Below are 27,136 nucleotides of genomic sequence, written 5' to 3'. Positions count from 1 at the left end.
CCCCCCCGAACTTGAAAATATTTAGCTCTTAAAATTACTGCAAATAATACATACCATATACTGTATTAGATACTGTTTATATACTATATAATTGCTTTCTTGAATTAATAATTTTCATAGGAAAATAAAACATACTTTTCAATTTGAGCACAATTTTATTTACAAAGCAGTGTCTAGTAATTAATCAACCGTTACGGCTAGCTAAATCCAGATTTTACCTTAGCTGCACTTTAAAGAAAAATTACACCTTTTTGGAGGTATGTAGTTAAAAGCTATGGTTTTTATATTAACTGTAATGAATGTTTTATTGAAACAATAGGTCATTTTTTGGTCTATATATATAATCCTAATGCTCCTGCAAGTCATAGCAAACAAAAGAATTATAACATGTAATATAAAGGGCCTAATACACATATTACAAGGGGAAAAAAAGGATCTTTAAGTTTTGCTGAAATAGTTCCTGTATACTTTTCTATTATGCACAGCCAGAGATGGAACACTAACTTTTATGCTTCAGCAATTTTTTTGTTCAGCTTTTTGTGTTCTGACCTAAAATCACGTCCTCAACTTTTACATATGTGTGGCATTGCTTTTATATTTCAGGATGGTGACACTGCAGTAGGATTCATGAGCTTATGTTCTCAAGTAAATGTTTCCTTGTTTCAAGAGTGTTTTGACTTAGGGCCTTTCCATGGACTCTGTAAACCACATCCTGAAGATATTCTCAAAATGCCACAGAAGCCAAGCATTCAAGAAGGTACCTATATTCTAAAATGCTAGATAGATTCAAGGTGCATTTATTTCTAGCTTCTGAGTAGGTTTTGCAAAAGTTTGGAAGAGAATATAGGTTTACTAGCAAGAAAACACAAATTAATGTATCTGGTTTGGAGATGGATGTCTGGTGTTTTTTAATTCGTGAGAGAAATTTTGATAGCCCTGGTTTCTGACTCAGAAGTGACTGTTGTTTGTGGGGAGCTGGTTTATACCAAGTATGGGATAAACCTAGGTTTCAAGTTTTGGAAAGCTAAAGCATCAAAAATCATCAATTATATTTTTTATCAGTTAGCTACAGTTGTACTATTAATTGAAGACTTAATTTTGAAATCTGGTTCTAATGTCTGTCAGTAGCTAAGCAGCTGGTTAACTGTGGCTATTTTGTTGTCCCATTGACTTGTGTCATCTTACTTCCTTGTGGTCCAACTTCTGCTCTCTTTGCTTATTGTTTGCAGTATTCTAGGTTACAAGATTTTGGGAGATCAGGGACTGTCTCTTCATTGTATTTTTATATTGGGCATGCTACAACAATGCATCTACAAGCCACCTTATTGCAAATGATAAAAAACAGTAACATGAATATGTCACCTGTTTGTAGAACAGAAGTGTCATGTAAATGATTTACAGTTGTCATCTTTATTTTTCAGTGTCAAAGGGCTTTTTGTGCAGAAGGGCAACATTTTGCTATCTACGAATTATCAGTAATAGAATTAAAAAAAACCCCACCATTAGGTTGTTACGTATCTGCTTGTCTGAACACAAAGCAGCAGGGAAAAAAGGCAACTAGGGAGCTACAGAGCAGTCACCAGCTGGTATCTTGGAAAGAAAAAAAAAGTCTTATAGCTGCTCCTATGGACTTCCCCTCCCCTGCAGAGAAGCATCTTGCAAATAAGCCAGCTATCTCCTCCTGTATCATTCTATGCTCCTGGAGCTTCAGGAGTATTATTTCCAAATAGGTGACATATATGTAGACACATAAATGAGACTGAGGGAGGAAGAAAGATCACTTGTAATAGTCTCTTCTGAAAACTAGTTGGAACACAGTCCTGGGCAGTCTGTTCTAGGTGACCCTGCTTGAGCAGAGGGCTTGGACAAGATGACCTCCAGTGGTCCCTTCCAACCTCAACCATTCTGTGACTGTTACCTGGTTCTGGTCAGACCCTTAGACACTTGTGTGTGCTTTCCTTGTCCAGGGACTGCAAGCTGTAAGCCTGTATTTCGTGGCAAATTCTGTGCTGCTGAGCCTTTTAGTGAGTATGGTTATAGGTTTTAACAATACAGCTGTTACATGTTTTTTTTAACATTTAGGAAATCTATGAGACCTGTTCTAAATGTGAAAACTTAGAATAAACAACTGTTCTTTTCAGGTCCTTATATGACTCTAGCATCTGAGTGCTTTTCAGAAATCTATTAAGCACCATGGTTAGCAGTCTCACGTGTTTATCTCTTCTTTTTCCTCTCCATTTAAAAACTATGTTATTTTTGATGGTTGATACTAGTTCGCAATCCTGTGCGTTTCCTTCAAGTAACGTTTTTACAAAGTAGTAGTATCCCTGCGTTTGGCATGACAAGGGCAGCTCTGGGGAAAGAGAGAATTATTTGTAGACTCTTTCAGATAGCTTGAGCACAAATCGCTGATGGTCTCAAAGATAGACACCTGAGAAGGAACTTGAGTATCATAAACTAAGAGCCTGACTCTGATACTATTCCTAGAGAGAAAAAGCCACTAGAAATTTAATAGTAAAATTAGAGTTAGCTCATGGCTAGACACTGCTCAGGAATATTAATTCTGTTATCACTGAATAATAATTAAAATTATTGTTGTAGCTTGCACATTTTAGAATATAAACAAACAATTACAGCACTTTGAAGTGTTGGTTGTCCTGAAACATTGTAAGTTGTTGTTTATACCTGCTCAGTATGGCCAAAAAGAGAGCGATGAAACTAAAGGCTGTGGTAGTTGAATTTCAGAGAAAGGAAAAAGAAAGAGGGGAAAAAAATCAAATTTGTACTATTATTACTCTAATTTCTAATACCAGTTCAATAAGACATTAACTTGTCACAAGTTACAGAAGTTTATTATGGTTTATTGAAAATATATGCTTTATATGATAGATATTTGATAAACAGCTTTTCTTTTTACTGCTTGCTACACATTTGACTTACGACTATAAACAAAAAGTCCATATTTTTCGAACAGTTTGAATGAAAAGCCCTTTCCCTCTGATGATTCGGGTTTCATTATTGCATGAGATGTGACTCAAAATTCATTTCAGTATTCATTCATGAAAACTTCCAGGAAAAGCAGTAATGTTTGTTTGGTTTTGTTTTGTTTTTTTTAATTAAGAAAGAAAAGAAAAAAGCCCACTGTTTTAATAAAGAAGTTTACAGCAAAAAAAACCCCAACCAACTCATAAGCACAGTTCCCCTCCTCTCTGACTTTTTCATTTTATTAAAAATGTAACTTGGAAAGGGTATTATCTTGTTTGGGATTTTTGGTGATGTTTTTGGGGGGTTTTTTTGGTAAATGAAGAGCCCCCATAAGAGTTGCATCACAGTAGTCCATTGTTAAGCCTTTCTAATATAATGGCCGACCTATATCCTTGGAATTTATTATAGTGTCAGTAACATACAGTTTATATTTGATTATATTACATAACACATTGTTGTGGTTTAACCCGGCAGGCAGCTAAACACCACACAGCTGTTCGCTCACTCCTCCCCGCAGTGGGATGGGGAAGAGAATAGGAAAAAAAGCAGAATTCGTGGGTTGAGATAAAGACAGTTTAATAGGACAGAAAAGGAAGGGAAAATAATAATAGTAAAAATGATAAAAGAATATACAAAATAAGTGATGCACAATGCAGTTGCTCACCACCCGCTGATGGATGCCCAGCCGGTTCCCGAGCAGCGGTCGCCACCCCCCCAGCCAACTCCCCCAGTTTATACATGTCATGATGTCATATGGTATGGAATATCCCTTTGGCCAGTTCGGGTCAGCTGTCCTGGCTGCGGTCCCTCCCAGTTTCTCGCTGGCAGGGCAGGAGAAGCTGAAAAGTCCTTGACTAGCGTAAGCCCTGCTTAGCAACAACCCAAACATCAGTGTGTTATCCATGTTATTCTCATGCTAAATCCAAAACGCAGCACTATACCAGCTACTAGGAAGAAAATTAACTCTATCCCAGCCGAAACCAGGACACACATGCATGACTATATGAATGCTGTTTTAACAGTTGCACCATTTCTGCAGGTTACTGTATTGGAAATTTGCTGCCAAATTGTCCCTTGATGTGAAGGCAGTGAAGGTTCACTAGACATCTTGCATCAATAGAGGATGTGGACTTTCTTTTAATGAATTCGAAGGCTGTGAATTTAAAATGCAAGCTGCATTCCTTTGTAGAGTAATTTTATGTTCCAACATAAAAAAAAACCCAAACATAATAAGAATATTTTTTCAAGCTCTTTAGCTTATAAGTAGAGACCACAGGTTGATACTATTTTTCCTTTCAAAATGTAATGCTGAATAATAGTTAAAGAGTGTACAAAAAATCTGTCTTTAACACAATATTGATATGCCACTTATGTTTTGGGGTAATTACAGTAATTTGGTTGTTACTCTATATGGTGTCATGAATTAGTTGCTAGAAAACATTATGATGCAGTGGGAATGATTCAAGGGCTTTTCATCAGGCTTCATGGTGAACTGGCTTCTTGATCCTGCTGACTGTTACGTCCGCTAACAACCCAGCAATCACTGAATTATTTTAATTTTTTTTGTTCATGTTTTTACTTCATTTAGTGCAACAATATTTATATTCTTCCCAGTCACTTGTGTACAGCATATATGTAAACAGTGGTGCAGCTACATTTGACAATAGTGGATGGAGGAGCCATTAAGGGGGTTCTTTTTAGTCTAAAGTCAGAACAACATATCAATATTTACATGACAACAAGAGACTTGTATTAATGAACTTCTGACACCTGCAAGGCTGTATATAATGAGAAATGTAGCTGCGTTAATCAAGACTACATTTGATCATTTCTGTGAAGTCTCACATCTGTGATACCCCTGGAGGAACCATGATTTCTAACCCCCGTGTTTCTTCTTGCATCTGCATTCTTTTCTACTAACAGGGAAACAGATTTTCAGATAACAGATTTCTAAAAATACTTTTGGCTAAATTATTTTAAACCTTTGAGGTTTTGTTTTTGTTGGTTTTTTTTTTTTTTTTTTTTTAAAAAAGCTCATTACTGTGTGAAGAAATGGTTATGTCGGTGAATGTAGCTTAGATGGATTTCCCAAGGTAAAGTTCAGAGAGAGGAGTGAAGAATTCTGTTGTGCTGGGTTTTCTGAAGTTTTTTTTTCTTCCTCCTGGAGCTCAGAAACTTTGACTGCCCTGTGTTACTGGAGCTTTCAAATGCAAGGGCGTCCTGGCCTGACGTGTTTTCTGCAGCAGCGATATCTACACCTCAAGAGTTTATTAGTTAAAACTTATTTTCAGACTTTATTTTTAAATATAAAACCGAACTGTGAACATATCTGTAAAATTAGGGAGGTGACAATTTAAGGAATGGCAGAACTATTGAAGATGTGTTCAGGGGCTGAAAATACAGCAGCTGACACTTTGCTTTAGTAATTTTGTTGGTTATTTGGAATAATATGTAGGATTCACTAGTATTTCAACGTTTCTTTTTCAAGTTGATGATTAAAACAATTTTGGTCCATAACATTGACTTTAAATGTGCATTATGATGCATTATCAGATGATCTCTCGTTCTGAATACTCTCACCTTCCATTGACTTTAAAGAAAATAATCCATCACCATACAGATTTGGGATCTGCTTTCCTGAAAGCGCGTAACATCTGGAATGGCGATTGTCTGCTGTCTAGCAAGCATCATGATGTTAGAAAAGTTCATAGTCGGTTCTGTCAGTCATGTCAGGTATCAGTGAGTTCTATAGAGCTGTTGTGTGTTGCTGTGTAAAACTGCTAGGATTTGTCTTAAGATAATGGTTAAGTAATTGAAATCAAACATAATGCATCATATATGTTCCAAATTGGCTTTGGACATTTTTATTGTGGTTTCTTAATATTTCAAATATCCACTCTGGATTTGGCCCTGGCCAGGGGATTGAAAAAAAAAATGTATAGTGATATTTAAATAAACTCCCTAACATATATGCTTGCTTGGCTTAAGCACTTGACCAGAGATGCTGTATATATATGCTGTGTGTGTATATGTATATATAACAAAGTATATATAAAGCATGGTATATGCATGTATACCATGGCAGTCAATGTTTAAATATTGATTCATCAGATGGCTACAAGTAATTTCATCCTATCACCTTGGTTGTGTGTTTGCCCACAAAAATATTACTCAGGTTGGAATGAACTAGACTAGAAGGTTACCATGACGTTACTGAGGACGGTAGGATGATCTGTCATGCAGAGATCAGAGGAAGAGGAGGAAATAGACAAACAAAGATTGATGAAAAAGTAACCACCTTTTAGAAGTAGTAAAACGGGGTTTAGAGGTTTAACAACTGAGAAGGAAATTTAAATCCCTGTTTCTTGTTCCTGCTTGCGCCAATAAGTAAGGGTTCTGGCTTGACTAGGATGTATTCTGAATTTCAGTTCTGTTAGGAGAACTAATCTGAGAATCAAGAGCCCTTGCTTATGATCATCAGGAAACAAGTTAGCAACAGGCGCAGGGTTTAAGATACCAGTCAATATACTAATGACTCATTTTTTTTTTTCTTCAGATAGGGTAAAAATTTATTACATATAATACACAAGTTAGGAATTGCTTCCAAACTGTGTCTTGTTCAATTCTTTTATTTTATAACCAATTCTCTGATTTTTTCCTTGAGATGAAATAGACTAAGGAAGTTCTAGCCAAGTAACTATAGGAGGGTCTATTTTAACTGTGGTTGTTAAAAATAAATAAAATAAACCTTTCAGTAGAGGTAGTCTGGGACACTCTTTAGTTATTGCTGTGATTCTGAGGGTTAAGCTCGCATTTTTAAGCCTGATGCATCTACTCTTTTCCTTACTCAGATGAAGATAAAAGCAACCAAACAAGTCAAGAAACAGAGTCTGTTTCATCTCGAAACTTTGAACATATTCATGATCAGGATGCGGCTGTGCAGGTAATACCACTGTACACAACAATGCTGATAACTTTAAAAGCTAATTTGAAGCAAAGGTTACTAGGACAAGCAATGCTTATAATTTCCATTCCTGCACTGTCCTCTGCATGGACCCATGCTTATATCTGCTGTTGTGCATAGATCAGAAGCTATTCTAGCTAGGATCTGAATGGAAGTGGTTATAGTTATTAACTGGATGAGTTTTCCCATCCAGTTCCACATGAACAGCCAGACAGCACAGGGGTGGGAATAAAGTGGCACTGAGAGGAGAAAAAGGATGAGGGCCTGTTGGTGCAGGTCTGCTGCCGAGTAAAGGCATGTGGAAGCACAGCTTCGAGTGGGTTCCTCTGCACATGTGGAGAGAGCATTCCTGTAACAGACAGACCAAGAGTCGTCTTACTCTGAAGATCTGCGAGTCCTGAGATTTTGACTTGAGTGTGTTAGTGAGCTAAAAATCTGCTACTGACGGAAAGCTACCAAAGCTGAAAAGCAGCAATGTAGCTTCAGTTTTCCCCTGTAATTTCTAAAAGTTAAAGGGCACATGTTCTATCTGTGCCTCTTCTGTTGAGTGAAGCTCGTCTTGATAAAAGGAGCATTACTATGAAATGTGTTGGTGCAGCATAAATCAGCAGAGAATTTATCCTGAGAAACTTTAAACAGTTGCATCTGTCTCTAGTCTCTCAGTACTGTATCAAAGCTACTCTGGTTTTCCTCCCATTATTGTTCATTTCCATTTCCACAATATTCTCTGCACTGATCCCATTTTCTTTAACATAACATGCTTTTAACTTCCGTATCTTTTCAATATGCATCTGAAAACAAAATTTTTATATAGAAACATTTATGAAAAATATTTTATTGCCTCACAAAGGGATTCTAATGATAAATATTAGTTTTTGAATATGTTGCTCTTCAGCAAGAATGTATGTATTTTTAAAGGTCACTTTTATCTAGTGTTTCAGAAACAGGTAGATATCACATTAAAAATACCTCCTTGAACTTCTGTATTTGTCAAAATGTGATGAGTAAAAAGTACGTCCCTGTGTGTCTGCTTGGAATGTTATAAGGTAGGAATGATGCAAGACCTTTTAATTAAAAAATTAAAATATTTTCTGAAGTGTTATAAGTGATCATTTGTCTATTATTATTGCAGAAAGATGGGGCCATTACCATTTCCCATACTGAACTGCTGTTAGATAATGTCAGAGGCAAAGATTTCAAAGCCTCAGCAACACCCCTCCTTGAGACTGAAGAAAAAGGTGCTTTTCATGCAGTGTACAGAGGAGCTTCAAATGCTTTCTGTATCCGTCTGTTTTGTATTGATGAGAAGTATGAAATGAGGTAAGTATGGATGAATAGTTACTGCTTTCCTAATCTTAATAACAACTGTCAATGTTACATTTTTAGGGCAAATCTGAAAGTGACAACATCTGCTGTAGTTAGGTTGGATTTTTTCTGACCTCTCTTTCCATTTTTTTTTTTTGTTTACCTTCACTAATAACTTACTGAAATTTTCAGCGTCCAGCTGCAGCTTCCCATCTTTGGTAGGACTGTGTGGACAAAAAGTTAAGAATTTATTTTTGTTGGAAAACTGCTAGTTGAAATTGTGGAAGGCGGCCATTTCTTTCTCTGAAGAAACATTAATTCTAAAGCTGACTATGAAAAGCGCTAGATGTTACAGTACTGCTTATCTCTGCTCATGGGGCAATAAAGCTGTTTTTAACTCTGCAGTTAAATGTTCTCATTTCTAAACACTCAGTCTCCCATCACTGAGAGAATTGATCCAATTTTCTAATATCCACTGCAGTAGGGGGGTGACAAAGGCTTTTTATCTTAAGATGATTGTTTCTGCTGACCTTGAACTCTTAGATCCTGGTGGAGTAGAATATATCTATAAATGTGGTGTAGACATTTTTCTCCGAAATTTCTCTGCACCCTTGAAGAGAGAACCTATACTCAACCACATCAGCAAAAGCCTCTCCAGGAACATTGGCCCGTTCTGATTATAAATGAGCCCTGCTCTTGTTTATAGATCCTAGAAAGAATGATAAAACATGTAGATACTTACAAAAAGTAGACAGAGGCTGAGCACACCCAAGATCTTCCACACTTTAAAATACATGTAATTTCTAGAGACACAAGGCATCAGTAGCAAGGACTTTATAGATGATGAGTTTGACAACTGTAGTACCATTTGAAAAAACATCTTTCTACTTGTAGTAGTCATTGTGACTGACAAGGACTGAACTCACCTGGCTTAAAGGAAATTTAGGAATAAACTTGATTAAGAACAAAAATCAGAACTCCTTGAAAACTAATTCTATTTATTAAGCTGTTTCTTGATTTAAGGAGGGGGCCTACCCAAAGGGATTAAACAGTGTGAATCTGCTACAAATGCAAATATCCTAAGTTACCAAAGCAAAGCAAACACATAGCCTTCTTGGTACATATTTACCGAGTAATATAGCTCGAATTCATTAGGAAGAGAGAGAAATGCAGTGCTAGAAGTCTGTGGCGTACTTAGAAACACTGATCAACGTACATATGATAGAACAATCACACTGCAGAGAGTCCATTCCAGAATAGTTAATTTATGGACAATCTAGTCTAAAATAAAACTCAAGCAAGATAATTATTCCAGAACAAAATAACTTTATTTTAAAATAATACTGAGGTGAGGGACTTGCTCAGGAATGACTCCATCATACTGAAATAGCAGTTCAAAGCAGTGATCTGTAACTATGTTGGGAAAATTACCTCTCTGTAGACTAGTTGAGTTCTCAGCTCATAGCATCCTGCTTAGGATAAGGGTCTGTCACTTTTTTGCCCTCTTCTGGCATGCTACCCTTCATATGCACCATTGTTGTTTCTGTTCCAAGATATGTTCCAGTGTTTATCGTTGAACACTGCAGTCCCATTCTTTTTTCCCTGGAGACATCTCTGGAACAGTTTGGATTCCAAGATGGGTATCTGTGGAGAAGATAGCATTCCGTTCTGAAGGCTTCTCCTAAGATTAACACTCAGCAAGATCCTCTTCTGAGAGCTGAGGAATCTGTAGATCTTGGTGTTTTCAAATATTTTGTTTGTATGCTTCCTTAGCATGCATTTGCTTGATCCACCTGTTTGTAAAAGAAACATTAGAAAAGCGATATGTTTGAAAGGATGGCATGAGGTAATCCTGACTGTATCTCAGAATGTTGTCCTGAAGGAGTTACTGCTGACCCTGCACAGCATGGGTCCAGAAATAGTAGGTTGGTTGAAGTGTAGGTATGATTGCATCTTAGCCCTCAAGGGAAGTTTACTACTGGGGAATTTGTGTTACCTGGTAAAGTTGCTAAATGTTTCCATCTTTTAAATCTAGAGCTGTTATGTGGCTTGTTAGTGCATTGAGAGTGAAATGCGAAGGAACTAAATTGCTAGTTTATCTGCAGATATTTGATATCTTTTTAAGCCCCCTGAAAAATCTCCTACCTCCGTTCTTGTGTTCCTTGCTGCCAGGAAGGTACTGGATACTAGAGAATAGAAAACTACATCGCAATGGCATTTTCCTTTACTGTATTTAGCTATTCTATTAACTAGTCATAATTATGTATCATGTAGGTGAATATATAATACCCCAATCCAGATCTGTATTTATAGCTTTTTTAAAGTTTTCATTCAATCATAGATATTTTAATTAGAAATTATTTCCCTTTTCATTCAGTAATATTATTGGTGAAGTAATTAAAGGGAACTTAATTACAGGTCTGGAGGGAGGAGGGTATTTTTAGGTAATATGTATCTGTATTGAATTTCTTCAAAGGACACATTTTGTACAGTGGAAAAATATTTTATAAAGCTTCAGCATAACTTTATTTTGATGGGTTTAGAGCTCTTTGATATCCTTACACGTAGGAGAAACAGGAAGAATTTGTTAAATTTCTCATGTCTTTTTAAACTCAAATGTCACATTTCATTGTCACCATGGAAAAGAGAGTGGAATTACTTTAAAGCAGTAGGTGAGAAGTGGAAAGAAGTAAAGTGTTCAGAAACAATTTCAAAGTATTGATGTTCCGTTAGTCTGATAAAGTACATTGGATAGGTTTACCAAGTGGATAGTGACAGAACTCTTGGTACTGGATGAAAATATAGTGGAACATAGCAACAACTGTTTGTAACCTCAATTAACGTTTACTATATACTATGCTGCTCTGACAGTCCATGAATGACTTCTGAAAAATGTTGGAGTCAACAACATGAGAGTCCATTTTTTTTCCTTTCAGTGAAGAGTCTAATGTTTTGATATTATTTCAAGCATTCAAGGTTTATTCTTGTTAATAGTGATACTTTAAGCACTAAAGTCAACAACTGATGTGCAGCATGCAACATCTGCAATTGATTAATGGTGAACTAGCAGGACTATCTGATTAGCACTGTGAATAAATGTTCCTTGCACTTATGGGGATGTAAATATCAAAATGTATAGGATCTGTCTGATATGCACTTTATTTAACAGTGTTTACTCTTGGTTGCAGATCGCTGGATTTTTTGCGTTACGTTTTCAAGCTTTTTCCAGTACGTATAATTAAATTTTTAAAGTTTGTATGCATGATGGGATGGTAGGCATAGTAGGAGGATGGCAGTCCTCAGCCAGAGTATTTAGATATGATGCTCGAGTAAGTCAGTGACTCACAGGAGTATGCTATGGCTAGTTACCCTGGGCTGAGTTGCCCTGAGGAGTTTGACTCCTCTCCTTGGCTGCTTTTGGACTTTATGTATTGCGTACGTAAGTCCTTTGTTTACGTTCCATAGGGACTTTTCTGAGATGCAGATTTAGAAAGCAAATGTTTCAAACTCCTTAAAATCATGTATAGATCCAGACTGTACCAAAATCAAAAATAAAATCAGGGAAAATATGTTAAAGGAGGAAGAGTTTTAAAGCCTAGAAAATAGCAGTATTAAGGAAATCCATAGTATTTACCCATAGCCTAAACAGTGGCACTGAAGGTTTATGTTTAGGGCAAAGCTAATGTGTGGCAAATAAGGGTGTGAATTTACAGTACAGTAGCTATTTCACACTAACGCCCTGTGTGATCAATCTTTATCTGAGATGACAAAGTCCATGGTCTGAGACATTCTTAATGCACACTGTAGTGTGTTGTAAATTCACACTACAAATTACTGCATCCTTTAGAGACAGGTCCTGGTGACCAGAGATACAGATTTGGCCCTAAATATCAGCATGTTCAAAAATGCTGCTTACACCGAAGAAAGTTCCCAGAGAAAGTGAACACAGAAAACATTTCAAATCTCTTAAGTAATTTACATGTCCAACAATGCACCTGTCACTCCTTGAAACAAAATGTCACCAGGTGTTGTAAGAAAAATTAATCACTTAGTGTGCTTAAAGAGAAGAGGAGTGAGATTCAAATAATATCTTTCTACTGAAAAGATGCCATAGAATAATCAGCCAGAGTAAACTAATCAAACATCTTCCAGATCTGTGCTACTTGGAGACTCTCGGCATGTATCATGCTGCATGAAGCATCTTTCTGAATTGTCAGAGTTCTCCAACATCCCTGTGTGCAGTGAGATTATCTTAAACCATGTATTCAATAAAAAGGGATGGGAGAGACTCTGGTGGAAGGGAGTGTTTGAACAGTTTGAATGGATAAAGTTATTTGTGGAGTGCAGTTTTATCTCCAGAGGATGCTTTCTTTCATCTGAGAGCATTCAGCAGAGATTCCTGCATTCCTTTGCACCTCTGCAGTCTTTACAGCACAGGTCTCTGAACAATTACACTGACTGCCAATACAGTGTGTCTTTTATGCATATGCATCCTGTAGTGCATGCATGCCAGCAGTGCCAAATTTGGGACAAGCTGGACATCACTGCATGTATACAAACTTGCATTCATCAGGTCTACTGTGCGTGCAGTGCAAAGTCAATCTGTGCGTACACACTGGCTGTTTGTTCAGGATTTTAGGACGTGCTGCTCTAGTGGTCTCGCTTGTCTACAAAGGTGCAAAAGATCCCAGACAGATATATATTGTCCTAAAATTTCACTATAGAAGAATAGTAAGGCAGAAAAGAGGAACTTTTAAGGGAAAATGTTAGCCCTAAACGTGTGGGCATAGAGATAATGTTCCCACTAGGCAGTTGAACTATGTGATCATTGTAGGTCCCTTCCAACTGAAATACTCTATTCTACTGAGGAAGAAAAAAGGGGGGGTGGAAAAAAAGGACTGCTAGGGAATATCAGGATATTAACCAATAAGCTATGGGAGCTAAAAGACCCGTGTCTGTGAGCCAACTTAATGTTGAGCTCATCAGTTCCTTTGTGCTGCCCAGGCATCAAGCCATCTAGGTAGAGCAGTACTTGGCGAGTACGTACCTTGTAAGGACTGCATTCAGTTTGTTTTCTTTCTGTCCCCTCTAGCCAGAAGCTTTTGTGAAAAGCTTACATTGAGATCACCAAGAACCTTTATTGTCTGCAAATCTTTTTCAGAGCAAAGACTTCTGTGTCATCCTCGTGCCACATCATGTACCGGAGTTCCACCTGATCCAGAGTTTTGTTCGAGTTGTCCCTTTCTGTACTTCCAAACTTGGTCACGAGCTTTATGTGTTCCACCGTGCGGGATTGCTCAAGTGAGTTATGTGCCTTGTGACAACAAATGATGTACTCTGAGCTATTTTTATGGAATATACTTGCATCATCCAACCTAGCACCAGATGGGTATTCCTTTGCTATCTCAGACCAAGCTGGTATTCTGCATGGTACAGCACATCATCTTGCAAAAATGGTAGCTTGAGGCCCCAAAACAGTATAGTTGAATAGCACAGGACTGTGCCTGGAGCAGTTAGGAGCAGAGCTAAATAACTTAGTCTTTAGCAGTGTCACTGCAGCTGTCTTGCTTCCCATTCTGGAGTGAATCCTAAGCCTACTCTGATGTATCTCCACACAGCACTATACTAGACAGTGTAGAAATAGCCTTATATTTTCAGTGAAATAAAGTAGTTAGTGACATGATTTTTAATGAAGCAAAAAATGATATAATTAAAAATGTAAAAGCAACCAGTCTTCTGACTGCCAGCATTTATATATAGCTTCCTTTAAGTAAAAACAAAAAGTGCAATGAGAAGACTAATTTAAAATTTGTATATACAGTACTAACTTAATGAAGATGAACATTGGTACAGACAAGTAGCTTCTTCAAGTTACCTCGTTGTGGACCAAGGTCAATAGAGAAACATGGTGCAGCGTTTGGCCCTTTGGACTTGCGTCAGGTTGCATAACATTGATACTTGAAAGCGTGGTGTAGATTTAATTCTTGGAAACATGGTATAACTCTCTTAAGAGAAATTTCTGAAACATGCAGAACACAGCAGTAACCTCATTGTTGAGTATCTGTTTTATATAATTTCTCTCTTATTTTTTGTGTTGAATCATTTATTTCATACCTTTCAATTTCTGTGATACTTCGAAAGCTTCTGTAGTCTGAAATAGTGGTGAACTGGGACACAAAACCTCTCTTGCTATGACTTCTGTTATGTGGTATGAGTTTTCCAATGCTTTGTTTGCATAACAAGCCTATACTGGCCCAAATACCAATCTTAAACTGTGGCACAGTTGGAGATTTTCTTTTTTTTCTTTTTTTTTTTTTGGTCTTAATGTAGCTAAACACTGCGTGGTTTCAGAGAAATACTTCTGGTTTAATTGCATACTTAATCACCTTTGATGGTATACAAATAGCTCATGCAGGAATTGGCCAGCTACTCTTGGACCTATGCAGCAGCTTTTTACCATGGGAGGAAATTGGGCTTCTGCGTACTATGTAGGAATCCAGCTGGCTGAAGAGAATGCCACTGGAGTAATTCCTGTTAATCTCAGTCACAGCTGTTCAGTAATCCACCAGTAGGATTGGTAGTCATACATCCTCTTGTGATTTTGGTCAAAATTAAACTTACCAACGTTTTTTTTAAAAAAAAAAAATCAAACCTTACAATTCTGATTAAATTGTGCGTATTCCAAATGATACCAGCCCTTCCGTGAAAACAGAATAGGGTCATTAGGAGCCTTTTCCAAACCCCCCTGCAGCTGTGCAGGAAAGTAAGGAAAAACAGCCTTTCATTGAGGTTCAGGATCAGAAAAGCTATGGAAGAAACCAGATGAAGCTTTTGGAAAGTTTCTGAAGAACAAAAAACAGCAGATACTCTCTTAGATAAAACCAAAATATGAAAGAGTAAAAGATCAATATATTGTACTTGCATCAAGGGCTTTCGAAAGGCATGTGAGTGAAAAGGAAGTCACAGAAAATGGATTAAAAGAAAAAAGGGGTAAGAAGATGGGAATATGAAGACATGAAAGGGCAAAATCAGAAGAGGCACAGGCACAAAATGAGATACTGATTAATAAAGGTTGTAAAAGGAATAAGAAAAAGTGATAAGTACACAAAAAGCAAGAGTGCAGCAAATGGAAGTATAGGTCTGCTACTTAACAGTTAAGGAGAAAAAATAACAGATGACAAGGCACGGGCTGAAATGCTTAATGGATACTTTCCCTCAATTTTCACTAAAAAGCATAATAATAATAATAATAGCGTCCTGGTCTCTGAGCAGTCGAAGGAATTGGGCATCTAGAATGAGTTAATTCATTACTGGAAGAGAAATGAGCACAAACCTTGGATAGTCCTTCCTACTATTTCATACTCACAATGGATCTGGTGGTTTTGTTTATTTATTTGTTTTTTAAAAAATGGTTTCAATTTTTTGCATGTTCTGTTTTTCCTCATATTAAAAATGTAGTTCATTATTGGCACATACAATTCTTTGAAATTAAGTTGTAATTCAGTCCCTTGAACAGCATTCTGTAAGTCTTTATTATATGAGCCTTGTTTAACCAGGAATGGTCGATGCCTTTAACAGACAGCATGAGAGAGTTCCTCAGCTGCTGTAAACTGTGAAGTAAATTTTTCTTCATAATTAGTGGGTGGGAAGATGTTTTATAACAGTGTGTAAACTAGATAAGTGCCAGGATATTCCTGTCTGACATGTTGCTGACATGTTGCTGGTTGTATATATTGCACAGAAATTTTTATACCATGTCACTGTTGTGTGATTACTAATTGGCAATCTTATGTTTATCAGAAGCATTGTATTCATGTAAGTTTATCCTCATGTATAACTATTTGAAGAACCAAGGCCTAACACAAATGCTAGTAATTTGTTCTTTTTGAAGAAATCGATGTTACTGCCTTTCTTTTGTACCATATCCAAGGATGACAGTTGTCTCTCTTTTATTTATTCTCTCTCTCCTTTTTTCTTTTTTCTTATCTTTGTTTCTTTTCTTTCTTTTTTCCCACGTGTATCAGTGTGTAGTTAGGGATTCTACTTTGATTTTAAAAGATTCCTTGCCTCCTTTCTCTGCTGGCTCTTACTCCCATGAAAATTAGGTGATACCTGTGGTTATAGCTAGTCATTGCTTTGTGGGATTGGGCAGTAGGTGCATCAAGAGTGAGTGTTTAGTAGCAGTTAAAGCAGCATTCTTGAGTTGTCTTAAGTAGGTGCATGATCTTTTATGTTATCAAGCAGTAAGTTAATATATGCATTTGGAACAACAGTCGTATAGCAATCAATTTCAACTTCTAAACAACTTCTAAAAGACGTGCTTGTGGAAGGCATGTTGTCTTAAGCATGGGAATTGTCTTCATTTTGTCACAGAGTGAACTTTTGCTCTCTCTTTTCCTCTTTTTTTATAGGTCATTTAATGTGAGAAGGGCAACAACCAATGACCTATTTGGTGTCAAAATGCTCGTTAAAACCCTTAGCTTGAATGAAAGTATATTGAATGACTTAAAGATATTTACTCTGGCTCGCAGGGATCCAGTGAGTATTTGTTGCAAATACACTTACAAGTGAATGGATAAATACTGGTAAATACATCCAGAATTTATTACATTACTCTAAACTAGTATAGTATCTCTCTCTCTATATATAGTATATAGGTACTCAAGTCAGTACCAACAGTTGGTATAGGCTGTATTCAGCCTGACTTGATAGTTAATCTAACCTGTGGCCTGTACCAACTACCCTCTTCTTTGGAGACTCCTTAAATGCAGGGACAGAAGCAGGGTGGGTGCATTTTTTGGCCACCCACAGCCTGATTTGCATTGTTGCTTTTTCTTGCACGCACATCTTCTTGTGTGATGAACACGTACTTGTGTTTTGTCACATGATGCGGGGGCCTTTTTCTCCTTCCCATAATGTGGCCAGACATATGCCCATCGGACAGTAGGAAACATCTGCATTTTTGTTGTGTGATGGAAAATGCTGCATAGACAAAAAACCAAGCACTATCATTACCAATCCTACAGCTGTGGGGAAATCCATTTTATACAACTATTGATGGAGAATATCTGTTTTAATTAATGTTCTTTCCTAAGATCAGAACTTAACCCAGGACTAAATTATAGGCTGAGCCTGTAGCATTCCTGTAGCAGGTAGATCCGAACTGAAACTTTACTTCAGCAAAGTTCTACATGGTCGAGAGTCCAGCCATAGACACTGTTTAAACGTTATGGCTTGAGTTAAGGAAGAGTGGTTAAATTGGGGTAGCGTGTAGAATGTATACTGGGAGGAAAATATTTTAACTGTGATTGTGTGGTGAAATACAGAGTTATGATTAAAAAGAATGATTACTAATGAAATAGGAAACTTACATATGTTGCTTTTGCCTTGCAGGATGGGACCCCAGTGCAAGCTTTCATAGCAGAAGTTTTGGATCAAATAGTTGGCATTTCTGTTATTAGAGATGAAATGGTAAATTCTATTTCTGTGTTGTATGAAAACTGTAACGCTTAGCCCTCAACACTAAAGGCTGAGTTTCATGCTTGTCACTATACATGTACCTAACAGAAAGTATACGTAAAAGATACTGCTTCTATAAACTTTTTTTCTCTCTTTCCTGACACTATTATTTCCCCTCTCATAGATAATGATTGACACACAGATGACAAATATCCTGTTATTTGCAAGAAGCTGCTGATGTGTTCTGAAAGTATGCCTCCTACATCTCTTTTTGGTTCTTTAGCACAAAGCCATTCTGCCTCTAAATATGTTTGTAATCACTTATTTTGCCCCCTAACTTCAAAAATCAATAAGCAGTTTTGCCATGCATACTCCAAAGAGTAGTAGTTGTCCTTCTAGATTTGCTTTCTTAACTTTTTTCCCCAACAGTAGATCCTGAGTGATTATGAATCACACACTTAACTTCAAAACAAATAAAAAGCATATGCTGTAATGGAGTACAAAAAAAGACAATGTTGCACATTATTCTTGAAAAGTAAATGTTTTTTAAGGCTTGCTTTTGTGGCATTCTGCTGTTACTGAAAAGGTAGATTTTAGTGTTCAACAGCTGTAATGCTCAGTCCACAGTTGTAATGCTCAGTTTTTAAAATAAAGAGTAGTCACTCCTATTTTCAAAAATTAAGGTAAGAGGATTAGCAATTTCTCTTGTGTATAAATGTGCAAAAATCTTAGCTTATCACTTCAACAGGGAATACTTGTTGGAGGGCATTTCTTACACAGCTCTTCTCTGTAGAATTCCCCTTTTTCAGTTTAAGTATTGTGAGAGGACAGTCTAGGCTTCTCTGTCTTGAACTCAGCAAAACAGAGGGTTTTTTCCTCCCCCCCGCCGCCGGTGTCTATTAACCTGTATCAGACATTGTTGTTCAGTCAATGTGCTTTAATTGAGAATAACTCTCAAAGGCACTTAATTTCAGTGTTTGAATTTAGTTCCTTAATTGATAGAAAGCAACTCATTGGCACTTGCTAAAATATTGTAAATGTAGCTGTTTCATCACTGCTGAATTTCAGATTCTTATTTTCCAGGATATTGAGTATATTCGATCACATTACAACGTCGAAGATTTTATTCATTTTAATCACCACCATCAAGAGGAACATGGACATCTTTATCACTTTGCCTTAAATCCTATATTTCGTCACTATACAAAACACTTTTTAAAGGAGATTCTTCGCTTGGCCCACAAATCTGCTCTTTATTATCCTATTTATCCACAGTATGTGGAAGGCAAGGTAAGAAGAAAGTTATTTGTACGTTTTATATTAAGTATTGTCACCTTTGCTCACTTTATTTTTCTCTTTGCTTCTGTGTATGACTGTAAACAGGAATATTCTTAGCAACTTGCAGCAAATTGTACTTACTTTTCTTCTTGTGTGATATAATCTGCAATCAACATAGCTGTTGCGTAGTAGGGTTAGTCTGTAGCGCGCTCAGTAGTGCATGTGAGTCCAGACTTACCCAGTATCTTCAGGAAGCATGTGGAGGAGCTGAACTTTGAAGTGTACTTGGCCTTGGCTCTTTACCTAGTCTGGGAAGAGAGAGAAGCTCTTCCTAGGGGGTGGCTCCTTCTGACCTGAGTCATTCTTTGCAAATGTCTGTTTCTCAATTGAATTTAGAGAATCCTAGGGCAACTGTTCTCTAAATGTGGTTAGATGTCTTAAGTTACACACATTAGTACATTGCCCTGGGAGCAGCACAGTAGAGGAATAATTTGTTTGTTACCTCCTCACTTGTTTCTGAGAGAAGTATATCTGCTTCTTACCCAAGTGGGTTCATATATTGCTGTTGCCTTGTGCATCGTGTCAGCCCCCTCCATAAATGTGCTGTAGTTCTGACAGTCAAGTTTCTACCCTTTCCTGTCCATTCCCAATAGATTGGTTCTAGGATGAAGCAGCAAGCATCCCATATTCCCACTCCTGCCTAAGTAGGACCATGTGTCTGAATGGTAAGCTGTAGTTTGGGTTTGACTTCGTTTCTTGCCCGTGTGTTGGATGTATAGGTGAAGAAACAAGTAACTCGCAACTCATCAACTGAGGAGACCAACATAATGGGTTTTATTTAACTGCTTTTAACATGCTGATACACCTGGTATATCTTTGTCACTTGCAAATCAGTTACCGATCAGGTTTTAAAAGCCAAGGTATAAAGCACATATATTATCTTTATATTAAACAATGATTTGTATTTCCTGTCGTAGTTTAATAGAACCTGATCAAATTCCCACATACCTGTCCCACATACCGCCACTCAGCCGAACAATGAATTTTGAGAGGTACCAGTATTTGTTTGGATTCAGGACAAAGTGGAGGGCAAGGAAGAAAAAAGGAATGATGTCACTGGGCATAATGTAGCATGAGTAAATGCAAGGGGACAATAATAAAAACACATCCAGGTGGTTTATAAAAACTCTTCAAAAGTGATTTAGGTACTCTAGACTGTGTTTCATCAAAAGTCGGTGGGACCTAGGCACCTCATTGCCATTGAAAATGTGACTTGTGTTTCTGCAAGTGCCACAGGAGAACCATAAGAACTTAACGCTGTGTGAGAAAATCCATTTCCAAGAAGAACGTAATTTGTGGAAGCGAAATAAAAGATTCTTTCAAAAATAGTCATGTATATGTCTTGTCATCAGTCCCGTGTCAGAAAAGGGAAAACAAGGTAAAGTTTTCAGACATGTCAACTCATTGATGTGTAGCCATCTAAAGCTACGATCTGGCCCAGCCTAATCAGCTAGGCTCCTGCCAGCATTAATGAAGAAAACATGGTGCATCCAGAGGGCAGTTCATCCATCCATCATAACTCCCTATCTTGGGATGGAAAGAATTGCCCTCTGGAGACGCTCATCTCTAACTCGGGGGGATGTCTGCATGGCTAGCTAAAGTAAGCACCTAGCTTTTAGATGGTGACTGAGATGAATTCTGTCCGCAGTGACTTAGGTGTTTTTGAAATCGCCACTGTTTTTAACATAGGAATTTTGACAGGTTAGACATAGGTACATTTTCAGAAGGATGTTTTTTCCTGCTTCTCCAGTGTGCACTTTTGTGGAGTTAAGTGTTCTCTTGAGGAACCAATGTCCTTGTGTAGCATTAGGTTCTCAGATTCTTAAGAGGCACTTACAAAAATGCAGTTTAATGGCAGTGGATGGAAGAGAAAAGTTAAATCTTACTAATGATTCCAGCTTGGTCTATTTCCAGGCTACAGAGTTCCTTTAAGTTACTTAAACTAATCATTGCTTTCTAATCAGTGGTAAATGTGGTATTTTACTCAGTTCTCAACATAGTAACATCAAGTTTTTTCAATATTTGTGGATGGAACGGTGCTTCAGTGTAATTTAGTTTGCATTAATGTTCATTCTCTATTTCCTGTAATTTTCTCTTTTTTTTTTTCCTTTTATGTCATAAGTTATGACAGAGCCAGTCATGCTGTAAGAAATGGAATTTATTATAATATTCTATACATATAATATTCTATTTCTAATGATCCATGCTATTAGCATTAGCATTTTTGTTCACTTCAAGTTTATGCCAGTTTATTAACATTTATCACTTGCATGAAATTGACATTTTAGTTGGTATAGAATTTCTATATAAATTCATAACCATCCTTTGCCAAACAAGCAAAGGTTAGCAGTAAGCAGATAACATAGCTTAATGAGGTCAAATCAAGCTGATTCATGATCACTATGGAGAAAAATATCCTCCTGGGGAAAATACTTGTGCTGAAAAATCCCATAAACCAAACCACTTGTTTATCTGTCATTCCCACAGAGATAGTAATGTAATTACTCTCATAATTATCTTCATTAGTGTCAGGAATTATCTGCAATTCATTCCTCTGCTCTGAGTATGTTTGTTTATTTGCTGATTTTTCTCTCAGATTTAGCCAACAGAGCTAAGATTTTTTTTGTATTTGCAAAGCCGTACAACAGACATCTGTGATGCACTGTTCTGACATTCTCTCTGCTGAAATATAGATTGCTGTCTTTCAGTTTCAGAATCCCTGTGCCCATTCCCTGACATCTGCCCTTCATTACATGGTTCCCGTGCGACCAAGACGACAGATTGTCTATCCTCTGGAAGAGCTTGGCATAAATGCTCCATCAGAGCAGGTCTCCAAGGATCAGGTGGGTAACAGAAGCAGCAGCAGGCAAAAGGCATAGTGCCAGCTAATGCAGGGTTTGGCAGATGGGATGGCATTACCATCTTAGTGTTGATAGGTTGCTTCTTAATTACATTGAACATGGTGTCCATACCCTTACAATCCCAACTTTGCTTCTGCACAACCGTCACTTCTTCTAGGCTTGAATTTCAAACGCATTACAAACAGCAATCGCTAAGCTATAACATTTACATACTAAATGCTTACACTTTAACAATATTTTTTTATGACGTTACTTTCAAACTCCCAACACATTTTAAATGTTCTGATTTAGTGTTTAGCCCTTCTTCCTGGTAAGTTTTTTCAAGTATTATGCTCTGCAAGTGGAAGAAGACAATGTCATGCTTCGCGTTTCTGTAGAAATTGCTTAAGTCCATTTTATTTTTCAGTCCCAAAGTCAGGTTTCTTCCATGCACAAGATACCCTGAAAGAACACTTCGAAATATCAGGAATGATTTAACAGCAAAGGAAAAGATTGTTTTCACTACCGAGCAGTTCTTATTTGCATAGCACTCATGCAGTCCGGAGGTTCTAAACTAAAAGTCTCTTAAAATTTCATTTGTTAAAAAACTTACACCTTATTCTGTCTTACATTTTTAAGTAACTAAAACTTGATATGAAGATGGTTCCTCACAAGAGTAACTAGTGAAGCTGAAATATTAGGAAAAACACCATTAGTGATGGATACTCTCAGTAGGTAGCTGTAATTTCCTAAAGAAACGTAATTAGGGAGCTTTATGTCTGTCTACTAACTTCCAGTTGGCTGAGATGGGCTCCCATATAATATTTTTAGTGCTGTCCTTTTCACAGTTAGTCAGTAATTTTTGGCATCCAAAACTCTTAATTAGGCAGTAGTTGGCAAAGTAAAATCCAGAACATGGCTGAGGCCATTGATCTGAGTTTGGCTTTGTTGAACAGTCTTCCCTCAACATGCACATCCCTGCCTTCCTCTTCTCTGCAGAATAAACTATCTGATGCTTTTCTTTAAACTACTTCCTATTTTATCTTTAAAATGAACTGTTGCTCTCTTACCAGAAGAGCTCATTTTAGCATTTTTGTTGGAGCTGGAAAATCACAGACTTCCTGTGTTTGAGAGATTTGCAAATCTGTTGTCTGCTCTGTTCCCAGGTTCTTCCTGAGGATTTCTGCGAGTTGCAGGTAGTGAGATAATTGTTTAAAATCTCGACAGTTTTTATTAATTTCTATTTAGTAAAATGTGCAAGATCTTCACTAACAAAGTTTTGCTGAAAAAAAATGAAGGCTAGCCACTGTATAAGTATTCATGCATATGCGCTTGCATTGATTATAGATTTTTGACAGACTGTGTTCTATCAAAACTGACATCTGGGGTTGACCCCTAGGTAGTAACTTGAGGATAAAGCTAGTCCTCTACTGCTGCCTGTAGTTTTCTGAAATACCAAGAATTTGAAACCATACAAAGCTAAACTGACTCTTTTGTTGAGTGAATGAAATGACCTTTGGCCACCATACGTTGGGAAACCTTTGTAACTTAAGAGGTTACCTATCATAGGGGACTGAGTGTACTCGTGAAAGTAAGAAGCTGGTGCTGCTTTCAGATCTTGGATGTTTTGTTAGCTCTGGTAGTAGCCAGGCATAAGGCATTTGCCCTCTCTCTACTCTAATGTTTCAGAAAGAAAGATTGATCCCCATCAATAATCTTGCTCTTCCCTGCAAAATCCTGCAGCTAAGTTGCAAATAAAATGAGGTGTATTTTATAAATTAATATAATCAAATTTCAGTAGGCAAAAAATTATTATACTTCTACCTTTTTGTAGTGATCAAAAGGCCTGCTCAGACACTGTAAACAGAAAGACACAATCCACGTTGCAAAGAGCAAAATATCCCACCAAGGAGTTAAATGTGACAACTCTGCAGAAGGGAAAGGTTGAGAATTGTCACCTTTAAAAATACTGCGAGACGATGTGAGACACATTTTGGTCATAGAAGATGCTAGCAGGCTAGGAAGTGAGGTGAAAGGGAAATGGAAAAACAATGTCATAAGGAAAGGGTGGAGAAGAGAGGGAGAAAAGTGAAAGGCAGACAAAGAGGGTGGAGTAGGAATTAGTGGGAAGTTGTCGGAGGCAAGCACCTGGATAGCAGTAAGGAGAAAATGCCTGCTATGATCTTTGTTACAGTGGTTTTAAACAAGATAGGGGCAGGGTCTTGCAGGATCTTAGAAGTTTTGGGCAAGCAGGGGTTGCAAGTAGTTGAGACCGCTTCTCATTTCTTTATCACACTTCTCTATTCTAGCTCACCAAGCTTGTTTTAGCTGAGGGGGCTTTGCCTTCTCATATTAAAAAGCACTTCTTTCTGACATTAACCCATGCTCGCTTTGCTCCTGAAAGCTGGAGGATGGGTTATCGTTGTAATTCTTGTTCTAGCTATCTCTGCAATGGTGGCAGGACTTCTTTTTCACATAAACTACAATACAAAGACTGTAAATGCAAGTCAATTTCAGAAATGTAAAATTTTCATTTGACTGCCTGTCCTAATTAATTGCTTGAGTATCTGTCGCCTATGATGGAGATAATTGTAATGAAATTCTTGCTTTGATACCCACAAGATACCCCTTGATATCTAGCCATCAACATCTGCTTCTCATCTACTGCTTTTTCAGCTTTCTGCCTTCCTCTTGTTCTAGCCTTTTTTGAGCTATCACTCTCCTTTTCTTGCTGCAAAGTTTATTTTTCACCAGTAACAGCCTGGGGCTCAGCAGCTCAGCCATTCAGTGTCTAAGCACAGCTCTTGATTTGTGCATATATATCTCTGTAGGCCATTAGTGGCTTAGTATCTTAGAGTGCACAGTGGAAGCCCTGGGGCTCAATCAGTTTGTGTATCTCTTTAATACGTTCCAGCCTGCTTGTGAGCATGAAGAGATTCACTCATAAATATTGACCCAGTACAGATAACTCAGCCAGGACCCACAAGGACTCTTCCCCGTTTCCTTCCGCCAAAGCCAGAAGCGAAAACAGCAATCCAAATCAGAGAAGCTTTGCCCTCAGCTAATTCCCATGCGTTGCCAGTCCAGATGGATCTCGGCTGTGCTGGAGAGGTGGTTTTCCTGCAGGTCTGGATCAGTTGTTACAGACAGATGAGCACCAGAAATATTAAGTCTGTGGTAACTTGTTCTCGTTGTCCCTCTGTCAAATCTCTCTATTCTACTGCAGTGTCTGGAAAAATCAAAAAGGGGGAAACCCCATGCGCTGCCCTGCCATGGGCACCTGCCCTGCTCACTTCTGCTTCTAGCAGGCAGCATGAGCTGTATTTCGTGGTGTCTAAGAAAGCATAGGTCCTTTTTCCTGTAGTCTCTCTGGGAGAGCTAGATGTAAGGTAGAGAGATTTACTCTTAAAATCCAGAAATTTATCATATAAAAAGATAACTTACCATTACCTCAACGACTATTTAACTGCAGTTTTCCAGCCACCCTGTTCTCCCCATGTCCTTGTGATATTTCCCTTGGTTCAATATTGTTTCTAGTTTGAGCCAGGCTTTTGGTTTGTGTTGCCTCTTTGCTTACCGTTAAAATGACTATGACTCCGAAGAAATACAATGTTTAGGAACTCTACCTGTTCCTCCTCTCTGTTGCCCAGCCTTTTTATTAGAGCTTTGCATAGGTTTTAAGGCAACCACAAGTTTTTTCACTCTTTCTTAAACCACAACTCTGTGCTGCTTCGTCTCTGCATCAGAAGACCTGTCACTTCCCAAGCAGTGGCTCTCCATTTCCTAAAGGGCTGCAAATTCCTATGAATATAGTAACATCTTCCTATAACAGTCACTAATGACAGAGTATGTTTTTACCCCAGTCCTTGAGATGGCAAATACATTTTGCTGTTGGTTTTCTGTTCTGTTCCTACAAAACTCTATCTCCCATTGCTCTGCTGAAGAGATTTGGGTAAATCAGGTGAGGATTGACTGAGGAGGCCCAGAGGGGGAGGCATTAAACTCCCTTGTCTCCCATTGCAGCCCTCTGGAATGGCACAGATGCTAACGATCTTATTTGCATCTAGTCCTGGAAGTGCCCAGACTTCAGGATGCCTGTTCAGCCTGTGCCTCTGCAGCAAGCATATCGAGGTTCCACATATTAGCTCAAAATTGCATCAGGCCATACATCTGCCACGCTCTAGGGTTTCATGACACAGACCTGAAAAAGCTCCTGTCTGCTCATTAGATCAAACACTTTCTACAGCTGTTCCAAATCAAAAGGAAATCTCTGATTTTTGTATTCTGAATCAGTAACCAGTATTGAAGTGCCAATTGGCAGAAGATCCAAAGAGTCGAAATCTTAATTCCCACACTGTTAAAACAGATTAGGTTATTACTGTGTTTTGCACATCTGTCAGTCATTTCAGCCATGTTACATTAAAAAACAGTGGTTACAACAGAATACTAGATATCTTATAAAGTGCTGCTGGCCTTTACGGTGCATGTAATTATTGGTGGAGTAGAAAACTATAGATAATTAAATAATTTTTAATGATATCTTCATAAATAAACAATTTATAACTTGTTTGCTTTCTCACCATCTGGGAGCATTCTGTTACCCATCTGCTTCATGTAATTATCAATAAAAGGGAAGAATAGGTGATATAATTAACAAGAATAACTGATCCACAATGAAGAACAAAAATGTCACACATCTGTTGAATTATTTTCTTGTTTCTGCTCTTTCATTATTACTCATGCTATTGTTTTTTTTTTTTTTATTTCATGGCTGCATTCAAGCCGTCAGGTTTTATTGCACGGTTCAGAATTGTTTTTTCTGCTACAGCTCATAAAAAGAAGACAGAACAATTATTAAAGCATTGCAGAAGCTGATACAGTGTTGTATAAATTTATTTTTAAAAACCAACCAAACAAACCCAACAATTTCTCAGTTGATTTTGTGCTTCTCAAGTGATGCTACAGGTGCATTACAGGAAGTGTTTAAATTGGGACAAGAAGTAGTGAGTGAAGGAGGGTCAGGCAAAAAGCTGGAGTCAGATGCTCAGCCCAGCTTTGCGTTCTCTGAGCTAGTTGACTTTAAACTTGTTCAAGTTGAGTGTTGCCAGGATGGCTGGATAGATGTCCAGGAGATGACTCGGGGGAAGAATGCCTGTACAGCAGTGAGTTCTGTACTCCTTCAGTGGCTATGATTTAATTTTCTGTGTGATTAAATAGTGTGCTTTCTCAGCAGTCCTTTATTTAA

The 27,136-nt window shown here is 37.7% G+C and overlaps 1 protein-coding gene across 1 annotated transcript in view; it reads left to right on the top strand.

Annotated features, from left to right (window-relative positions):
* Positions 1-603: 603 nt before the first annotated feature.
* LOC104082251 (uncharacterized protein C20orf26-like) overlaps positions 604-27,136 on the top strand; it is a gene marked incomplete at both ends in the record, with an annotated part of 61,565 nt that continues 35,032 nt past the window's right edge. Inside the window, 9 exons of the mRNA XM_009585302.1 lie at positions 604-757; positions 6,837-6,928; positions 8,082-8,269; positions 11,443-11,482; positions 13,416-13,555; positions 16,666-16,792; positions 17,648-17,725; positions 18,797-19,003; positions 21,745-21,894. Of these exons, the coding sequence (XP_009583597.1) occupies positions 604-757; positions 6,837-6,928; positions 8,082-8,269; positions 11,443-11,482; positions 13,416-13,555; positions 16,666-16,792; positions 17,648-17,725; positions 18,797-19,003; positions 21,745-21,894 (1,176 nt within the window). The remainder of the gene's footprint in view (positions 758-6,836; positions 6,929-8,081; positions 8,270-11,442; positions 11,483-13,415; positions 13,556-16,665; positions 16,793-17,647; positions 17,726-18,796; positions 19,004-21,744; positions 21,895-27,136) is intronic.

This window comes from Fulmarus glacialis, unplaced genomic scaffold (assembly GCF_000690835.1).
Source record: "Fulmarus glacialis isolate BGI_N327 unplaced genomic scaffold, ASM69083v1 scaffold41689, whole genome shotgun sequence".
NCBI classification, from domain to species: Eukaryota; Metazoa; Chordata; class Aves; order Procellariiformes; family Procellariidae; genus Fulmarus; species Fulmarus glacialis.
Note: the sequence above shows the minus strand (reverse complement) of the source record. Positions and strands in the feature narration are given on the sequence as shown.